This window comes from Pyxicephalus adspersus, chromosome 3 (assembly GCF_032062135.1).
Source record: "Pyxicephalus adspersus chromosome 3, UCB_Pads_2.0, whole genome shotgun sequence".
Taxonomy (NCBI): Eukaryota; Metazoa; Chordata; class Amphibia; order Anura; family Pyxicephalidae; genus Pyxicephalus; species Pyxicephalus adspersus.
In genome coordinates, this window is record NC_092860.1 from 2,413,964 (window position 1) to 2,433,328 (window position 19,365).

The window sequence follows — 19,365 nt, forward strand, 5'->3', positions numbered from 1 at the left end:
GAAATTGCACCTTCAGGCTAATAATACAGCCGGCCTTTTCCAGCGGAGAGCTTTTTTTTTTTCTTTCCATGCAAAGGCCTCAGTGTCGCTATACTTACTGCAAGACTGTGCTGCATTATCTCTTGGACCGCCTTAACGCCCTCCGGGGATTTTGCACTATAAGCAATCTGTGAAAGAGTTGTATTTTTTTCTCTCCCCCTACTTTTAGTTTTCTATTTATTTGTTTACTTTTCTGTCACAGATCATGACTTATTTTTTTGGAAGAAGTGTGACACTATTTAATAGAGTCTGTGATTGACGGCTCGGGCAACATTCATTAGCCATGACAAATGTGTTTTAAATACACAGTCCACAAGTGTTCTAAACAGCAGTGAAAGAAAAACTCAATTTTTGATTTTATTCCTTGACCTCATGCGTAAATAGAGAAGGCTTGCGGAGGGGGGGGGTCGGTTGTAAGGTATTTTTAAAAAATGTTTTCAGACTTGTTTTGCTTTTAGAAGATGATTTTAAATGTTTGGAAATGTATTGCTTCTAGTAGTAGCATTTTCTAAATAGCTTTCACTAAATAAAAGGCATCTGTACTTGATTTGCAAAGAGTACACAGTTTTCAGATATTTCTAAATTTATCATGTTTTGGTCACTTTTGATTTTCTTTTAGCTTTTTACTTGATTGCTTTAATGACGCCTGATAAATGTTAAAATATGTGCTGGCTAGAGGAAAATATAGATGTGCAGAGCCATGGGTAGGATAGAATACAAATCACATGTAGGTACAGGCTCAGGTGCAGACTTTCCTAACCTTTTTAATTTGGGGGAACCCCAGAAATAGCTGTCAAGCCTTCAGGGAACCCCTTTTATAATTACTATATTCACAGCTCACATTACATTGTGGTAGTCAGTGGGAAGTTATGATAATTATTATTATTATTATTATTATTATTATTATTAAACAGTATTTATATAGCGCCAACATATTATGCAGTGCGGTACATTAAATAGGGATTGCAAATGAGAAGAGGACCCTCCCCCGAGGAGCTTACAATCTAAGTATGCCTCCTACATTGCTGGTAGTATGTGGCCCTCACAGATAACTTAAAATATAATTGGTGTCACTTCTACTGACCTGAGAGGCACAAATATTCTATTGCTCAAGCAACTCCCAGAGATATCCTGGTTGACAAACATTGTTCTGGAGGTAGTTATGTTGGTCTCTGGTATGGCCTTGCTGGAAGCTTCTGACGAAGGTGCAGTACCTCTTGTTAGTATTGTACACAGAAGTGCACGACAAGTACCCGAAGTTAGTAATTGGATCAGGGACGTTGGTTGTATCCAGCTGGGCTCCAATTAGACCAATAGTATAGTTAGAGAGTGGAGCTGAACATTGTGGTAACCAGAGATAAACATTAAACATGTGATTAAGAATATCGCAGTCACAGATTAACCACCTGGCCGGTAAACATGACCTTGGTTCGGGTCTATTGATTTTGCAAAAATTGATAAACCCGAACTTTTCTCACCGTATAAATCCCAATCATTTACCTGGTCCCCGCTGCGATGATCCAGCGTTGATCGAAAAAAAAAATACTCACTTTCTCCCCGCAGCTCCTCCGGACACGTCTGTCCTCTTCTGTCTTCATCCGGCGAGTGCAGTGACGATCACCGGGGTTTCCCGGTGACGTCGCTGCATGCGTCGGTGCGGGAGTGAGGCGGGGCGGGAAATTCAAAATTTTGTATTGAGTTCCTTTTCATTGAACTCAATACAAAAAAGCTGTATTGAGTCCAATACAAAGAAATCCTTATATAATATATATATAATTGTATTATATAGGCTACAGTACATTACATTATACACTATTTTTTTTAAACTTTTTTTTAAAGATTTTTTTTTTAAAGTTTTTTTTATGTTTTATAAAAAAATTTTTATTATTAAATTAAACACTTTTTGCATGGAAGTACAGAAGTTTGGAAAGAATTAGAATACCCGTACGCGTCCCTCGGCCCGTCGATGGGGGTCGTAGCGGGAAATTCAAATATTTTGTATTGGATTCAATACAAAGTCCTGTATCCAATCCAATACAAAATAATACAACATATATTTATGTGGTTTTGTCTATAGGTATGTGACGTTGGACGGTTGGATACTAGGGAGGTGTTTTAGAAAAATATATTATTATACAGTATACCGAATTATCACATTTTCAGTATTTTTCATTTATTTATGTATTCTTGTTTAAGCTGATTTTTGTGTATTTTATTTAATTTTATTAAAAGTATTTTTTTTTTTTTTACATGATTGTGTGTTTCAAACATTTTTTATATTCATAATATCTACTAGAACCCTTGTTCGGACATATTTCTGTAAGTTACAGGTCTACAATTTAAAAAAAAAAAATTCATGAAAAACAGTGTAACGCTTTTGGTACAGAAATCTAGACATCAGTGTAACGCTCAGGTGGTTAAATTTTCTCTAATGGCTGTTGATCTTCCTTTAGCTTTATCATGACAATAGAAAGCTTAATAACAACAAGCAATACTCCACATTTTTAAAGTTACTAGTGACTATTGGACTTTTACCAAACTTTTAGAAGAGTGTTTCTTAGCCTTTCTAACATAGAGGAAAACTTGAAATTAGTTTTAGGTCTTCAGGGAACCCCGAATATATTCATTATATCCACAGATCACAGTATATCAGTGGGGCGGCCATTGGGAAGAATGTCACCATTACAGATAGCCAAAAAGATTATTGGTGTCACCGGAGAGGCACAAACTGCTCAAGGAACCCCTAGAAAAACTTTGTTCTAGGAGATAGTAATGTGAGCACCTCTAGCTGTCAAAGATGTTTCTTTTATACAGATTGTTGGAAAACCAATTGAGCTGTATTCATGTCTTTGTATATCTGACCCACAGACTTGTACTAAGATCAGCGAGGTAAAGTCACTGTAAGAACTACTAAAAAGGAAGCATATCCTGCGTATTTATTAAACAATTATTCATTCATTCATGTGGCACACAAGGTACTGTTCCTCATTGGTGCACATTGTGATGACGCTGGCCAGTTCCTTACTAATGCGGATAACATTGCTTAGCATAACATTGCATTGATGTAAAATCCGCTCCATTCTCTGCAGGACTGTACTGTGAATGGAGCGGCATTATGTCCTGCACTCAGAGGAAAGTGAATAAATGATATTGAGTATTATTTAACCTAAAGGACTGGTGACCTCTAGTAAAAAAAAGCAATTGTGCAGCCGATAGCATTACAGAAGAGGTAAGTATTTCAGTCATTGCTGCTTTTATGGGGAATCATTTAATTATTATTATTATTTTCAAACAGGATTTATATAGCGCCAACATATTATGCAGCACTGTACATTAAATAGGGGTTGCAAATGACAGACTAATACAGACAGTGACACAGGAGGAGAGGACCCTGCCCCAAAGAGCTTACAATCTAGTAGGTGTAGGAATTTACACAATAGGAGGAGAGGTATGTAATGGTGGGAAGTAGTGAGGGTTTCCAAAGACAAAAGAAGATGGGTAGGCAAGTTTGAAAAAAATGGGTGTTGAGTGCTCTTTTAAATGAGCAGAAAGAAGGAGCAAGCCAAATAGGACAAGGAGACCATTCCAGAGAGTCGGGGCAGCTCTAGCAGAAAACTTATCATATCTACATGTTCTGTATGAAAAAAACTCCGCTCACTCCAGCATGAGCTAATGTTTAAGGTTGGTGTTCACATAATACAACTGTGGCAGTTCTTTTCTGACATCACCAGGAGTGCATGTAAAAGGAAGGCTAGTGTCCAAATAAATACATTCCTATTGGTCTTATCGACCTAAAGGTTTCTAATATTTAACAAACCTTTTGATCCAACACCCATGTCTGACATCATAGCCCGGTTTCTGACTTCCAGTTTAATGGCTCTCTGCAATTTATTCACATTTCATCATGTTTATTACTGTTAACGACCCTGTAAGTACTAAAAATACCCGTTCATCTGCCAAAAATGCCCCCAATTGCCTGCTGCTGGTTGATAACATATTTTTACAAGCTAAATTGTTTCAGCTTTTCTAAACTACCAAATGCCTCCCTATCTCCTGTCCTTGCCTGAGACATATTACTCAATAATTCAAGATAAGGATGGGCAGGGGAAGCTCTGAATTGCTGAAATTATCAACAACTTTTTTGTTTGCACCATTTGAACAGTTCTTTCAAAAGTTTACATGTTTACAAGTAGTATGAGAGATAATTGAGACAGATAGATGGAGTTTGCAGGTTCTCCCCGTGTCTGTGTGGGTTTCCTCTGGGTACTCCGGTTTCCTCCCACATTCTAAAACATGCAGTTAGGGTAATTGGTTTCCCCCCCAAATTGACCTTCGACTGAATTAGAGATTAACATGAATAAAGACATTAACATATGACTGAGGTAGGGGCATTGGATTGTGAGCCCTTATGAGGGACAGCTAGTGACATGCCTATGGACTTTGTCATTCTCTAATCATGTTCATAACGTTAGACTTACAACACTATGCAAAGCTCCAAACAGAACCTTGTGCTATTCCTTTCTCTTCTATCCTTAATATTGCTTCACATGGGATGGGATTATACAAAACTAAAACACAAAGTATATTTAATATATACTATATTTAGAATATATAATAATTTTAATGCTTACAAATCTGGATTGAATTATGTTTTTTGTATGCCGAGTGTTCAACTGTAATTGAGATGAAGATTTTATTATAGGTGGGAGAAAGTGGCCAGCATGGTTCTTATCTGCCAACGTTTTACAAGTTTCAAGAGCACACATGTACCTTGTCCAAACTTTACCTTGTGCAAACAAGCTCTAACCTTCTCAATGAGGGTGCCGAGTGAGGCATTCCACAATGTGTATGCATTAATGCCTTGTCTCACTTTCCAAGTCATCTATTTCATTTTTTTCTTTTGTACTCTGGATGAGAAATGTGTCAAACTCTCTTGTGTCTTACAGGCTGGTACATCCGCCTTCTAAAGAAAAGTCTATACACTCTACTGTCACTATGTGCTGACAGATGTGTGACGAATACATGCATATAAACTCTTCATTATTGGTGTAGATGAAATGATAGATCACAGGGAAAATGGAAGAATAAAATATGTGAATAAAAAAATCTTTGACGTTATAAAAATTTTATTGTATTAATTTAAAGTGTCTAAACCTCTGGTAGAATAGCATTGAAAAGTGGTAATGCTGTTTTTTAGGTGGACCTCTAGAAGTGTATGTAGGGTGCGCATTCTATGCACATTTTATGACTTTGCTTGGTGGGCACCTTCCCAGATTCCAATGAAAGTGTCCTAAAAGTGGCATCACCATTGGCTTCTGCTGCATCCTCACCCCCGCTCTTGTCTGTTCCCTGTCTAAAGTCTAATATACACAGGTCAGCATTCACTTCTGAAGTTATGTACGGCATCTAGTACTAAATATATTAATTATACTGCTACTGATGAAATATTACCAGCAGAAACACAACAGCACTTCTGGCAGCCCTCCCTTTTGGGTAACGAAGCCCACCATTTAAATAGCCAATCGATATGTAAGGAGCAGCAGTAATCCCTTCAGTGAATGTCCACGGTTTCTATTCTCCTTATTTCCCCAATGTCTATGAAAATGAGAATGTGACAAGATGACACTTCCAATTAGAAGCGCTATAGCAGTAAACTCTGCCTGCAAAGTAATATCCATAACCTAGAATTAAATGTACGTAAGAATAAAACATTGCACAAAAAACTTGCATTTACCCAATTTTAAAAGGACTGAAAAATTCCAGATGATCCAGAAATGTAGCAAACTCCTAACATTTTATATCAGAAGAGGAATAAAAGCAGATAGCTGGTATGGGATGAAGTTATGAGAATGTAAGCCATAGCCAGTCATAGAAATAAGAAAGGGAATATTGCTGACAATTATCAAATAGAAGAGAACTCAAGCAGGGCTGACAACGCTACCTAGGAAAATTTCATTGCAGCAGTAACATTGTTCAGTTCATTACAAAACCTGATTTTTACTACTTTTTTGGTAGGATCATTTTCAGTACGAGGAGCATTTTTAAAGAGGCCTAACAAGGAGAAGTGCATGCATTGGAGAGCTGACCAAAAATGTATTTTTAGATTTTGCCCACACATGTCATTGCCATTTCAGACTTGGATTTGACTGCAGTGTTCTACCAAAGGCTCAATTACCTGTGCACCAACTGCTCTTGTTGTTACAAACCATTTTATGCATGTGTTTGCACATTTTGTTTGCTGTATTTGCTGTATTTGTGATGGATCGCAGAGCAGTTCCTGGAATCAAGTTGCTTCTGGACCTGCAGTTGCTTTTCCTCTTTTGTAGGAAGGACTGCACGGCAACCACAAGGGCAACCAAAATGTTCACCTACTGTGCTGTCCCGCTCCTGGGTGTAAAGCAGAAGTTTTCTATGCACCTTTGGGCCGATGCGTGGTTTTCCCCTACAAGTGTGAAAAGACCTAATCCCTGTTTTCCTTTTTACATGTCTGGTGTAATATTTGTAAAAGAATTTAAATATGGAATCCAATTTGTGACAATTTCTTTACAAAGTTATTTCTTGAAAAAGAGCGTATGTTTCAAATTTTGATATTTTAGACAAGGTACAAAGGGTTTTTCTGAACAACGCTTTGAAGTAAATGTTATTAATGACTTTTTTCTTGGATGAGCACCAGTATAAGACCAGTTCCTTTATCAGATCTTATATCTTGATATATCTGGCATTATAAGCATAAGTTTTATATAATCTTGTTATACCAAATAAGGTCTTGAGAACTTGCAAAATCTGTGTTCTTTAGAGTTCAGGTAGCAAATGCTTAACTCATGCTGTGCAAGGCAATTCCTAAAGTTAAATCCCAGACTAACGTCTTACAATATATCTAAACCCCAAAACAAAAAATGTTTTTAGAAATAAAACTAAAATAAAGAACTAAAAAAAGAAATTTTCTTTCTCTTGTGATTTAGCCACCCAGCACATTGCATGAGCAGGTTGGTGGCTTCACGTTGCTGCTCTATAGATTACCAATACAACCTAGTCACCTACCCAACCCCAGCATGGAAGGAACATGAAGTCCCCTTAACCTACACGGATAGCCCCCAAATCTTTACTTGTGAAATGTCTTACTACAAGCCCCAGATCTTGGACTATTTCTGATTGTAACAGGCGTCCGTTAGCAATACTCTCCTGCTGACCACAACCTTGGGTCCCCCTGTAACAGTCAACTTCTCTATATAGTTTGAAACTGGTGTTTCAATTGTGTGAGATTTAATTCTGCAGATGGAAAAACATTTTTCTTTTCTTGGCCTTCTCCTAGTAAGTTATTTTAATTCCTTTGTTTGTACCTGTTTTGCGAGGTTGCTCTGAAGAGCAAGGAAATATAATTATCTTCCAGATTTAGATACTAAACATATATCCTTTCATATTGTAATTTTGTTCCTTCAAGGTCCAAGTAAACAACATTTCAGATCTGTCATCAACAAAGGCCAATATAATCTACGTCAGCTGTTGTCTGGTTTTGATTTTTTTTGCTTTGACCACCTCCAAGCACTCCAGTGGCTTATATCACACCCTAAGACTTTGTTGATTTTGTTATACAAAATATGGACTTATGCACAAAGAAATTCCATCAGTCACTTTCAAAGTTCCATTTTTCAGACATTCCATCCTCTGCTTTTCATACCTTGACCACATTAGTAAAGAGGAAAGGGCCTCTTCCCTGCCCTGTTCGAATTCCACAGCATACCTTCCATCATCTGATATTTTTATCCTTACTTTCAGGAAAGTTGTTTTTTTTTTTTTACTATTTTTTACTATTTTTTTGCATTTGTATTCTTTTATTCTTTTTGATAACTGAAAAGTTGCCAATGCATGGGGTCAAATGAGCCGAATGATTGTGACACAGCTATGAATTATTCTGACTGCAGTAAATGATCTTAGTTGGTGAGCACAGCATAGGGGTCAGGTGGTTTGGAATATATTTAGGTATCTTTTCAGATCTTTGCTCATTAATTAAAAATAAAAGTCTCAGCATGCACAGTTTAAAAGATGATTGCCTATGTGTCATTTTATCTTCTTTTTGGATGTTTCAAACCCATTTCCCTATAAATATTACATTTAAAGGTATCTATCAGCTTTTATGAAAAAGTGCCTAACCAGAATTCTAGTGGTTCACTACTGTTCATGTCCGCAATCCTAGCTCTGGTCAGTTGTTTTCTGATCTTGTGAGTGGATTAAAAAGACAGAATGTATTCCTAAATCCAGCCCTGCAGAGTTTGTGAGATTTGAAGGATGCTTTATCGCATCAATTACTGCATTGTCGGCATCTTCTGATTTCTTTTAAACTTAACTCTCCACACCTAGCTCTTACCCCATTGATCTACCAAAACACTTCCTATCCCACATATCCTATCCCTGGGTCATTTCACATTCTTCTATTTCTTTTTTAGCTCATCTTCCCAGATCTAGCTCTTCCTGTCTCCCATTTCCTCTCTCTTTGTACATATTAGGAAACATGGCCAAAATCATTTCTATGAAATAGAAAGAAAGTAATCAAAAAAGAGAGCACAATATGTACTTCGAATCCAGATAAATGGTTGAATGTGTTATCCTATCTATAGTCTAAAGGGACTGTTCTAAATTCACAAAGGATTACATTATTATTGTGGGATAGACTACAGCACCATTTAGTTCATAAAACACATACATACCTTCAATGTTCCCCCGATTCTTATAATTCTGTATGTGATCTTTCATTTGCACCACCCATGCCCGATCAAGTGTGATCTTCAAAGACAGCGGAATGCTTGTTCTGGATCAGTCAAACCTCAGTCCTTCCATTGCCTCCACTCTCTATTATAAACTTTATAGGAAAGAGTTTTGGCAGTCGGTATGAACAGTTTCACAGCCAAAAGTAATTTGTGTAGCTGAACCATAAAACTCTCTTTCGAAGCATCTTGTTTCAATCATTTTGCAGCCAAGCATTGATCTCCGTTTGAATGTGGAAAAAGATGTCAATAACTGCTGACTTATTCTGTGATAATTATAAACAAAATTTCTAGGCATTTTTGGAAATAGTTCTGTTTTTAGCAGTAAATATTCCCAGTATGTGCAAAACGTGACAAATTAGGTTTGCTGTAGTCTGTGCAAATACTCTTAGTAGTGTTCCTATTTCTAACAACAAAACTAAAATTTCTAAATACTAAGTTTGTATGTCAGTTAATCTTTAATGTTATGGCAGAATCATCTTCTTATAGTCTGACCCTGCTGGAGGCAAAAAGTGCAATAAAAGTAATTTTAGATATTCACTGTCTGTCATTAGGGTAGGAAAACATCTTGGTTGATAATTATATTACCAGTTACATTCTAGTCCTTCCTCAAACTATCCAAAACTGTAAAAGAAAAGACATTGGTTGGTTTTATTTGAAATACCTAAATTTATTATAAACATATGACAAATACAGAAAAACATGCATTCAATTTGTAAGAAACACAAAAATCTATAGGTATATATAAATGTATTTTACAATTATTCATCTTATTGTCAGAGCTGCTAAAAACAAGCTGCACATTGTTGTTTAGTTTAATTATTGTTGATCGGAATAAAATATTAATAAATGTAAATTATTAAACAGCACTTTGCAACTTATTGTCAACTATTGTTTGTGCAGTTGTGAGTCTGGAGAACAGATCGATGCATCTGAATGTGCTGGTGGAGGAAGCCCAGCAGCGAGTAAATGAACTGACGGCCAAGATACAGAATGAAGGTTTGGGAATAGACAGCAGTGAGAAGGAGAAACAGCTGAAGTCCTGGGAATGGAAATACCGCTTGTACAAAAGAATGAAGACTGGCTATGAACATGCAAGTAAGTAGAATATATTAAACCACCAACAAATATGTTTCGGTTATAGGTTAGCTCTGATGGACCTAAATTAGAATTGTGACTAGGCTATGGATATTGAAATTTCATATTCTCATGCAGTAAATAAAAGTATCTATGGTTAAAAAGCTTGTAGAACCACCATTAGCAGATTGGAGTCTTGACATTGACTGTCCATGTAATATCAGCTATTCTTTTGTATATTTGGAGTTTTTGGGATCATTGTCCTGATGCATGACCCAAATTCGACAAGCTTTTACTGTCACACAGATGGCATTACACTCTAGAATGGTATGCAAAGGAGTTCATGGTTGACTCAATAGGCCTGATTTAATAAATATCTCAAAGACTGGAGAAGATAGACTATCATGGGAGAACCTGGGTGATCCAGCAAGTCCTAGGCAAAAACATTTGCCACTTAATATCAAATGATATTTAAGAAATACATTCCAGGTTTGCTGGATCCCTCTTCTTGAGTCTTGGAGAACTTTAATAAATCTGTCCCGATGACTGCAAGCTGGCTAGGTGGCTTCAAAACAAGCCCGAATTATTACTGCCCTCCAACACCATGCTTCACAGTTGATATGAGTTATTTTCAAGTCGGTTGTTCACATGCAGCTTTGCAAATCTTTCAAAGTTATTCTGCCATGTTCTTTATAGAAAGAAGAGGCTTTTTCCAGGAACCCCTTCCAAACAAGCCAAACTTGTTCGGTCTTTTTCCTAATTCTAACTCTTCTAAACAGTTATCATGCTGAGGCCAAAATATAATACCGTATTTCCAAATACACCCACAACAGACTTCTTTCTTTCTCTTGTATACTAAAAGTCCGGTAACAAAATGATGGTATTAAGGCCTTCATGTCAATAGATACCTGAAACTTCTATTACCGGACAACATACTGAAAATACTTTTATCAAATGTTTCCATCACCTTCCTTATGTTTACTGTGAGCAGCCAGTAGAAACATTCAAATGGGAATCATCAGCAATCCCTAATATTATTCTTAAATGGAATATTATTACCTGTTGTATATCAAGGCTGCTCAGTGCCACATCGGTGTAGAAGCTTTACCACACAACAAGCCACTTTATACCCGACAACACCTTAGTCCAACCAATGAAACATTCAAACATCTTGTAAACTGTTGCTGATCCCACAACGGGAAATATTCCTCATGGTATACTATATTTAGTTCATTTTAAAATAAAATAACACACAAAAGTAAACTCACAAAACAGAAAGCTGTGACATACTATGGTAATCTGGCCTGTGTGTATCCTACCTTAAATCTTCTCCAGCGTTGAGAAGCAATGGATCTATGTACTACTACAGACATCGATATTCCATCCTACATCAGGTGGGGTGGAGGTCGTGTTATAGACAATATCATGGTATAGATCCATTACAAGCCCTGGAATAGAGGGAAGTCACCAAACAGTGGTAAGAGTTGGTCACCAGAAAGCTGAGTATAAGTGTTGTGTTCTCCGTCTGTATTGCTTTGCTAGGCACTCTCTTCAGATTTTCTATTTGTGGATTTTACATTCTGGGCCCCTTAGTTTAGGTGCCTTAGTTCTGGGCCCCTTAGTTTAGGTGCCTTAGTTCTGGGCCCCTTAGTTTAGGTGCCTTAGTTCTGGGCCCCTTAGCCCCTTCAGGTGCCTTGTTTTAGTTTGAGAGCAGCTGCACCAGAGTTTTTCTTTTTTCTTTTAAAACAATGGACAGAGTATAAAGCTTTCCTGACACGTATGTTCTCATTGTGCTGGCTATAGATGGTTACATAAAATTGGTTTGTATTACATAGAATTTGAGTCTTCTTTGGAGGTTATACGCTTTGCAAGTCATTATTACTCTTTCCAGTGTCTTATTAAATAAGAGTATAAATTTGGTCTCCACTGCAAGAGAATCTATGACCATATCAGCCAACATGCATAATATTCTGCCGCCAGATTGGAAAGTGATATTTATTCTATGTGGCCAACAAAGATCTTGTTGTGCCTCTCTGTTGATGAAGTGTGGGGCGCTCATGTTGTGTTGCGGTTCACACCGATGAAGTGTGAGAAACTTGCACCGCCTGACTGTTTTCATAATAACAAGATTTTATTTATGCTTTTATAAAATACATAATAAAACAGATTAAGGAGACAGAGCTGGGCACAGTCTTACACTAGGGTTTCCAAACAAAATACTTGAAATTACAGATTTAAAGATACACCCAAGTTATACTGGAACATTTTGTGGGGCAAATTGGTCACCTGCTCATGCTTGTGTTTTACTTTGTTTGGACACAACAGATCATATTTTTTGTGGGAACACTCAATTCTTCCCTTTCTATCAGTGCCATGTTTTTGTTGTCCATATATTTATGTAGATACAGTATTGACAAGTTATTTTTTAAAAAGTCTTGCTGTGCAGGTCCTTATGTGACATTGAAGTCAGTGCTGTTACAGAAATCACCACCTCACGGTTACTTTGGGGCTCCCTTACTATAAAGGGATGTTTTTGTATTTTTATAGTTGTTTGGTGCTTTGCAAGGCAGAAGTGCTTCTAGCTCTGACAAGCCTAAGTTAACATGCAGGACAGGAATCTGGGACTAGGGAGCTATAGAATTAGAAATGAAGGCTGATGTAAACCCACTGTTGGCATTCATATATTGCATAACAGATCCTGGTGCTCACTTCTAAGCTCACTTTAAGGGCCTGATTTATTAAAGTTTTCCAAGTCTGGAGAGAATACACTTTCAACAGTGAAGCTGCAAATCTGGAACTGAACTGGTACAGGATTGAAAACATTTGATAACAGAATCTTGACTTTTAGGAAATCATTCCAGGATTGCTGGATTACCCAGCCTCACTGACAAAAGTGTATTCTCTCCAGCCTTGGAGAACTTTATTAAATCAGGGCCTAAGTGTCTGCTCGCTGTTTGCCTCCATTTTTCTTTACACAGCACGGCAATCCTTCCACAAAACACAGGTGCTTTTGTAAATATCTAGCACAGCATCAATAGCTGATTTTGAGACAAGGCATAATTTATAATTTCACCCAATGGTCAGACCAAGGGTTGTTGGGAGACATCCAGTAGGGAGCCAATACTTTTCTGGCTTGGGACAGTAATGAATGCAATAGCAAGTCTTTCCAAACACCTAACATGGCATTACCATTATGAAATAGGGAGGAATTATGTTTTGACACAGTTGGCCTTTCCTTTGGAGTAAAGACATGAAGGATATCTGTATGGGCAAGTTGCTGGAGTTGTATTGTATTTTATACCAGACCAGCTGGGTAAGGCTGCATTTCCCCAAAGGGTGTATAACTAGCCAAAAACAAGTAGCCTGCCAGAAAATAGTAGAGGCCATAGTATCCCCACCATGCATCCCTTTAAGACATTTGTGTAGTAGAAACTTGAATCCTAGTAAGGAGGTGAAGTTTAAGAGTTTGCACTATTTCTTTTCACCAGTGAACTAATTGGGTGAATTACATAGCTATATTGTACTTGCACTGTTAAGGAAGAGCCAAAACCCCTGCTTAGGGCTAAATAGAGTGTTGAGAGCCATAAACATTTACGGTTCTATATGAATTTATTATTAAGCTTAATAACCTTTTTGAATAGTGAAGACTAAAGATGGAATAGTGAATTGTATGAGAATTTACAGATGATGTACCATTTTGGAATGGTACCGTGTTTCCCCGATGATAAGGCAGGGCCATCAAATAAGACAGCCCCCCCTTTTTAGGTAAAAATGAAAAATAAGCCCCCCCCCCCCCGCAAATAAGCCACCCACCGATTACTTACCAGAATCGCGTGGTGCGGTGGGTGACTCCGTGTGTGGTTCCTCCGTGTGGTTCCTCCGTGCGTCCTCTTCATGAAGAGGAAGTGACAGGACTGAAGTGACTCCGCCCACGCAAACACACGTGACTCCGCCCACGCAAACACAGGCAGCTTCCCTCATCCCTCCCTAACGGAGACTGCAGGAGTTTGTTCAGGAGTTCAGACAGGTTTTTTTTTGCTGTGAGCAATACCACTCTATATACGGTAAGCTTTAGAATGGGACATTAAATGGTACAGTATATTATTGATTACAGTAGAAGGGGACAATGAATGGATCAGATTAATCAGAAGGGGACAATGATTGGCACAGATTGATCTGAAGGGGACAGGAATGGCACATGATTGATCAGAAGGGGACAATGATTGGCACAGATTGATCAGAAGTGGACATGAATGGCACATGATTGATCTGAAGGGGACAGGAATGGCACATGATTGATCAGAAGGGGACAATGATTGGCACAGATTGATCAGAAGTGGACATGAATGGCACATGAACAATAACTGTGTACTGTAGTCTTCTTCATGGGTAAATAAGGCATCCCCCTGAAAATAAGCCCTAGAGCATATTTTGGCCTTCAAAAAAAAAATAAGACAGTGTCTTATCATCGGGGAAACAGGGTAGTTTAGCCAAGGCTGTGTTTTCTGAATTTCTGGTGCGTGCATAATGTATCTGTGTTGGAAGGGATACAATCTCTGGGGTCTCTTGTAATAATGATAACCAAATACCTAAAAGTGTCTACAATGAGAAGTGAATCAAGGCTTATCAAGACCATTGCAGTGCATTCACTGAGGCTTCTGAAGTTTGCCAAAGAAAACAATTGGGTTCCTGGAGTAGGTGCCACCATCTTCACTTCTTCCTGTTGCTTGAGAATGAAGTTTACCATGAATTGTTGTAGTAAGCACGTTTATAGCGAGCGCTGGTGTAGGTGAAAGGGCAATTATTGACAGTAAGTACTCAACAGGGAGAGACTGGTGCAGAGAGTTCCTTCCCACTCATCAATGACCAAGGATGAAGTGGAAATATCCAACGAATGGGTCTATTTGGAGAACAAGTAAGTATATGTATTAGAATACGGCTTCAAAGAAGAACATACACTTACCTTTTGTTTAAAAAACAGAACCTGAGTCAAACTGTAAAGAGTTAGATCCACTCTGAGTGGGAACTTACCGCAATGTAACTCAAATGACATCAAGGCCACTTCCCTTTCTGTGTTTTTTTTTTCTTTGTGAGCCATAGAAATTTGTTTGACTCCTGGCCATTATGCCCCTCATTTTTCCCTGATATATGCATCAATACAAGAAATGTTTCCAGTAGTAAACAGGGATTTTTTTAGCCAACTGAGTTTACTAAAAGCCCATGCATTTAAAGGTAGGAGCAAATATTCTGAGTGTTACAGAGTTTATCCATAAGTCTCTGTTTTACAGAGGAATTACTCCGGCACACATTTTAATACTGACCGCCATGATTAGCAGTTCACTAAAAAAATGTCCCTCTATGTGAAAAGGTTGGACAACCCAGTTATAACAAGAACTGAAGATTCTTCTTTAACGTGTGCCTACACATAACTAATTCTTCCTCTCCCTCCTTTTTTTTAACGCACTAATTGAAAAAGACATTAATGCTAATTTATCCCTTTCCCACTAAAACACATACTTGTAATCGTTGAAATGTTGGCTGACATCAGCCCATGGTGGGAATGCAAGGCCATCCAGTGCCGGAGATATGCAGGGTTTGCATTGCAAGTTCCATTTATCCTGAATGTAAAGTGTCTCTGGAGTGACTAATTAGTAGCTGGAGAGAGAGAAGCAAGCCTTCAGAATGCATACCGTGTCTTCTCTCTCTGGGTGGTCCTCATTGGCAAGGGATAGACACCTTTCCAGCTCTGCCCAGCAGGCTTATGCTCAGAACAAGCTCCTCTGTGCTTTCACACTTTAGGCCACTCGTCCATTTTCTCTAGTTCTTAGAACAAGCTGCCTTTTCAAATCTGTCTACCATATACCCAACTGATACCTTACAGCAACTTTCCTTCGCTTGTTTTCTGATGAAAACCATAACGTCATCTTGACCCAATGCAGACCACTGCTTGTCTGTCTCCAGTAACAGTAGCTAATTGGATGTATCAAACAAAATTTTTTGACTAAATGAGATTTTTTTTCAGTCCGTGTGGGTTATATATGATATTGCTAATTTCATGGAGCATAAAGCATTCAAATTCTTTAAAAATATTGTGAATGTGAATAGTTCAATATAAGTAACATACATGCCAGGGTAGTGAACAGTAACTCTCCGTGAGATTAGGTTTTAAAATCATGCCTGTACAGTACAAGGAGCTACAAATCTGTAAATGAAATACATATTACAAATATGAAACAGCAAGTTTTTAACACTGGAAAGTCATATTAACAATTTTATTTTTAATTGTAGTACCTTTCCCCTAATTCCTTCAAAATGTATTTTCCAAAAGCACAGTATATAATGATTTAGCTTAATTTAACCCACTAAACCCCAATCCTAAACTTAACCCTCCACATAACTTTAAAGCATGGGTGAATGTTTATAAATAAAAAAGCCCTCTCCCCCCATTTCCTCTTCTGCTCAAATCGGCATATTAATTATAACACAACCCCCATATCACAACAGACTAGGTGCGTCTTCTCATTATTCTCTATGAAAGTTTAGATCCTTTGCCTAGATTCCTTACCCCATTGCTTATCTATTAACATGTTTGTTCTTTTTATAAGTGAGAGTTATCCTATAGTTTACCTCCTAATTTCTAATCTTATTCTTAATCAAACCGGTCTTTAATTCTTCCAACACCTCCACCTTGGCCCCTAGCCACCCAGCACTGCCTCAGGAGCCATATTCATCCATTCACCATAAAGGGGGAGACTCCACCAAAGAGGATCCCCTCCTTCCAAACTCCACCACTTTACTATGCACTGGATCCTTGCCTTCCAAGACCCCAACCGCTAAAATTAACCACACTTCCAAATTATAATTATACCTATAAAAGGGGTGGGTGGGCGGGAAACTTTTTCTTCTAAAAGAGGGCCTCTCACTTCTGTCCAGCCCCTTATCCTATTCCTAATCCCTCTTACCCCACGCTCCACACTAGCACAGCCCCCTCTAGCCTTAATACATTTTATTAACCCTTAACACCCCTGGACTAGGCCTCCCACCCCCGTCATGAAGGCCCTGTCCCTAAATTCTTACAGCTATGGGCCTCTCCTGTTACTGGTAATTAGAAGAGGAGGTATTCATGTATTGATATATTTGAATATTGCCTCGAACGGACTTTGTTGCCAACCCTTGGTTCAAAGATGTGGGAAATAGACAAAGAGAAGGGTTTTTTTGGCAAATAAAAAATGGTATTAATGATAGTTTATTATAATACAAAAAACAAATATTCACTGTTCCCTGATTTCACAGTAGGATCCGTATTAATCAGGTTAGATCAAGTGTAAATTACACAATAACCATCTATTAGCATGCCTTATGTGTAATTGGTTGCAAAGGTTCGCATACGTAAGGCCGTGAAACCTGACGCGTTTCGCTTGATGTAAGCTTCCTCAGGGGTAGCGATACGTTAAGTGAAGCGATACACAAATACTTGGTAGCATCTAAATATACAATAAATATGAGAGAACAAACAGATATGATAACTTAATAATGCACATAGATTAGTGTAACTGATTAATATGTACAGAAACAATCATAATATATTCAAACATGACATATAATAAATATATATATATATTTATATATATATACATATAGTACTATGTCATAGTAGGTAACAAATACCAATGTTAATTAGAAATAAGGAGTGATGACGTTTTCTTTGTATTTTGAGAAACTATCATTATTACAATTTTTTGTTTGCCAAAAAACCCTTCTCTTTGTCTATTTCTCATATTTTTTACTATATTTGATCTTTGTAATTTTTGAGGATTCTGTTCAAATCTTTATTTTGTTTCTCTTGATATATGTAAGGTTTTATGTTCTCCTCTGTCATTTTCTTTTCTTGCTTTAAATAAATGGAGGGGTTAGAATATGCTGTTTATTTAGACCTTGAAGAATTAAAAATCCTTTACAGTAAACCTATGAGAAAGCTATGCTTGTATAATGCACCCAGTTTTTTTTTTTTACTTTAAAGCAGAACTAAACCAAAAACAAGAAAATCACACTTACCTTTAATCCTGCAGGTCCCTCCATTGTGCGATCCAGTCTTGCTTCCTGGTATTCCTCTTTGTGCGCCGGGTGCCGCCATCTTCGTTGTCCACTTCCTTCTTCTTCCTCAGTTTTCTTGGCACATCACCCGATCTTGCACTGCGCAGGTGTAATATTGGGTGGCGTAGCATGCTGTAAAGGGGGAAAAAAGAGAAACAATCTCACCGCTCTTGCGTGAGATCAGCATCCCTTTCCCTAATAGAAAAAAATGCCCCCTCTGTGTATGTCTGAGATTAGGGCATTATTATTATACAGTATTTATATAGCACCATCAAATTACACAGTGCTGTACATAGTCCATAGTTGTGTCACTAACTGTCCCTCAAAGGAGCTCACAATCTAATGTCCCTACCATAGCCATATGTGAATATTATGGTCTAAGGTCAATTGTTAGGGAGAAGTCAATTAACTTAACTGCATGTTTTTGGGATGTGGGAGGAAACCCATGCAGACATGGGGAGAACCTGCAAACTCCATGCAGATAATGTCCTGGCTGGGAATTGAACCTGGGACTTAGTGCTGCAAAGGCTGGAGTGCTAACCCCTGAGCCACCGTGCTGCCCATTCTGGGCATGCGCAGAATGAGCACCCAGAGCCTCCCGGGATGCATGGCGTACGTATCCCCAATGGTACTACACTCTTTTTTTATTTTTTAAAGGGTGTTGCACAATAAATACCATTTTCCCTTTACATATTAGGGTTGTCTACGTGAAGTGTAAATGTTGAGTTCAGGTACGTTTTAAGGCTATAAGATCCTTAAGAGATATCTTGAACTTCGCATAGAGGTGTCTTGTAACACAGAAACACCTTGAAAAATGAAGACTTTAAACTTTTATATACTGAGTATTTGGGCTCATTCTATCAGTCACAAATATTTCAACTCTGAAAGATTCACTACAAACGATACTCTAACTTTTTCTGTTAACAGCAATGAACAAGCGTTTCTTTTTTTAACTGCATGCAGATGTGACCATTATAACTTAAACTAATGCTTATACTAATGTTTGAAAACCTTGTTTCTTTTTACAGCATGTGCAATGGAGGAGCTATTTTTGTTCTGTGAATATACAAGCTGTGCCCCTTGTTTGCATGGCAGTATTTGTGCTTCAGTGCTTTTCTTGTAATATCTATTTTCAAGTTTATGGACAGAACCTTTGCTAAAAAAATTTGGAATTAAAACTTTTGTGTACGATTTGCTAATCTGTAACAATAGACAACAATAGTGGTGAATCATATTAGGTCATTACATATACAAGTTGTGTAGGTGCAACATAGTGGCCCTGATTCATCATTGAAATCCGCGATCGCGGGAAGCGCGATAATACGCGCGACCAGCGATCGCGGATTACCGCGGTCCGGGGCTCGAGTGCGCGCGTACACTCGCGTCCTGAATC

At 37.9% G+C, this 19,365-nt stretch overlaps 1 protein-coding gene across 1 annotated transcript in view; it reads left to right on the forward strand.

Annotated features, from left to right (window-relative positions):
- The window catches only part of ANKFN1 (ankyrin repeat and fibronectin type III domain containing 1), a 202,220-nt gene that overhangs the window by 32,007 nt on the left and 150,848 nt on the right, over positions 1 to 19,365 (forward strand). The window contains exon 3 of the mRNA XM_072403319.1: positions 9,705 to 9,899. Within this exon, the coding sequence (XP_072259420.1) occupies positions 9,705 to 9,899 (195 nt within the window). The remainder of the gene's footprint in view (positions 1 to 9,704; positions 9,900 to 19,365) is intronic.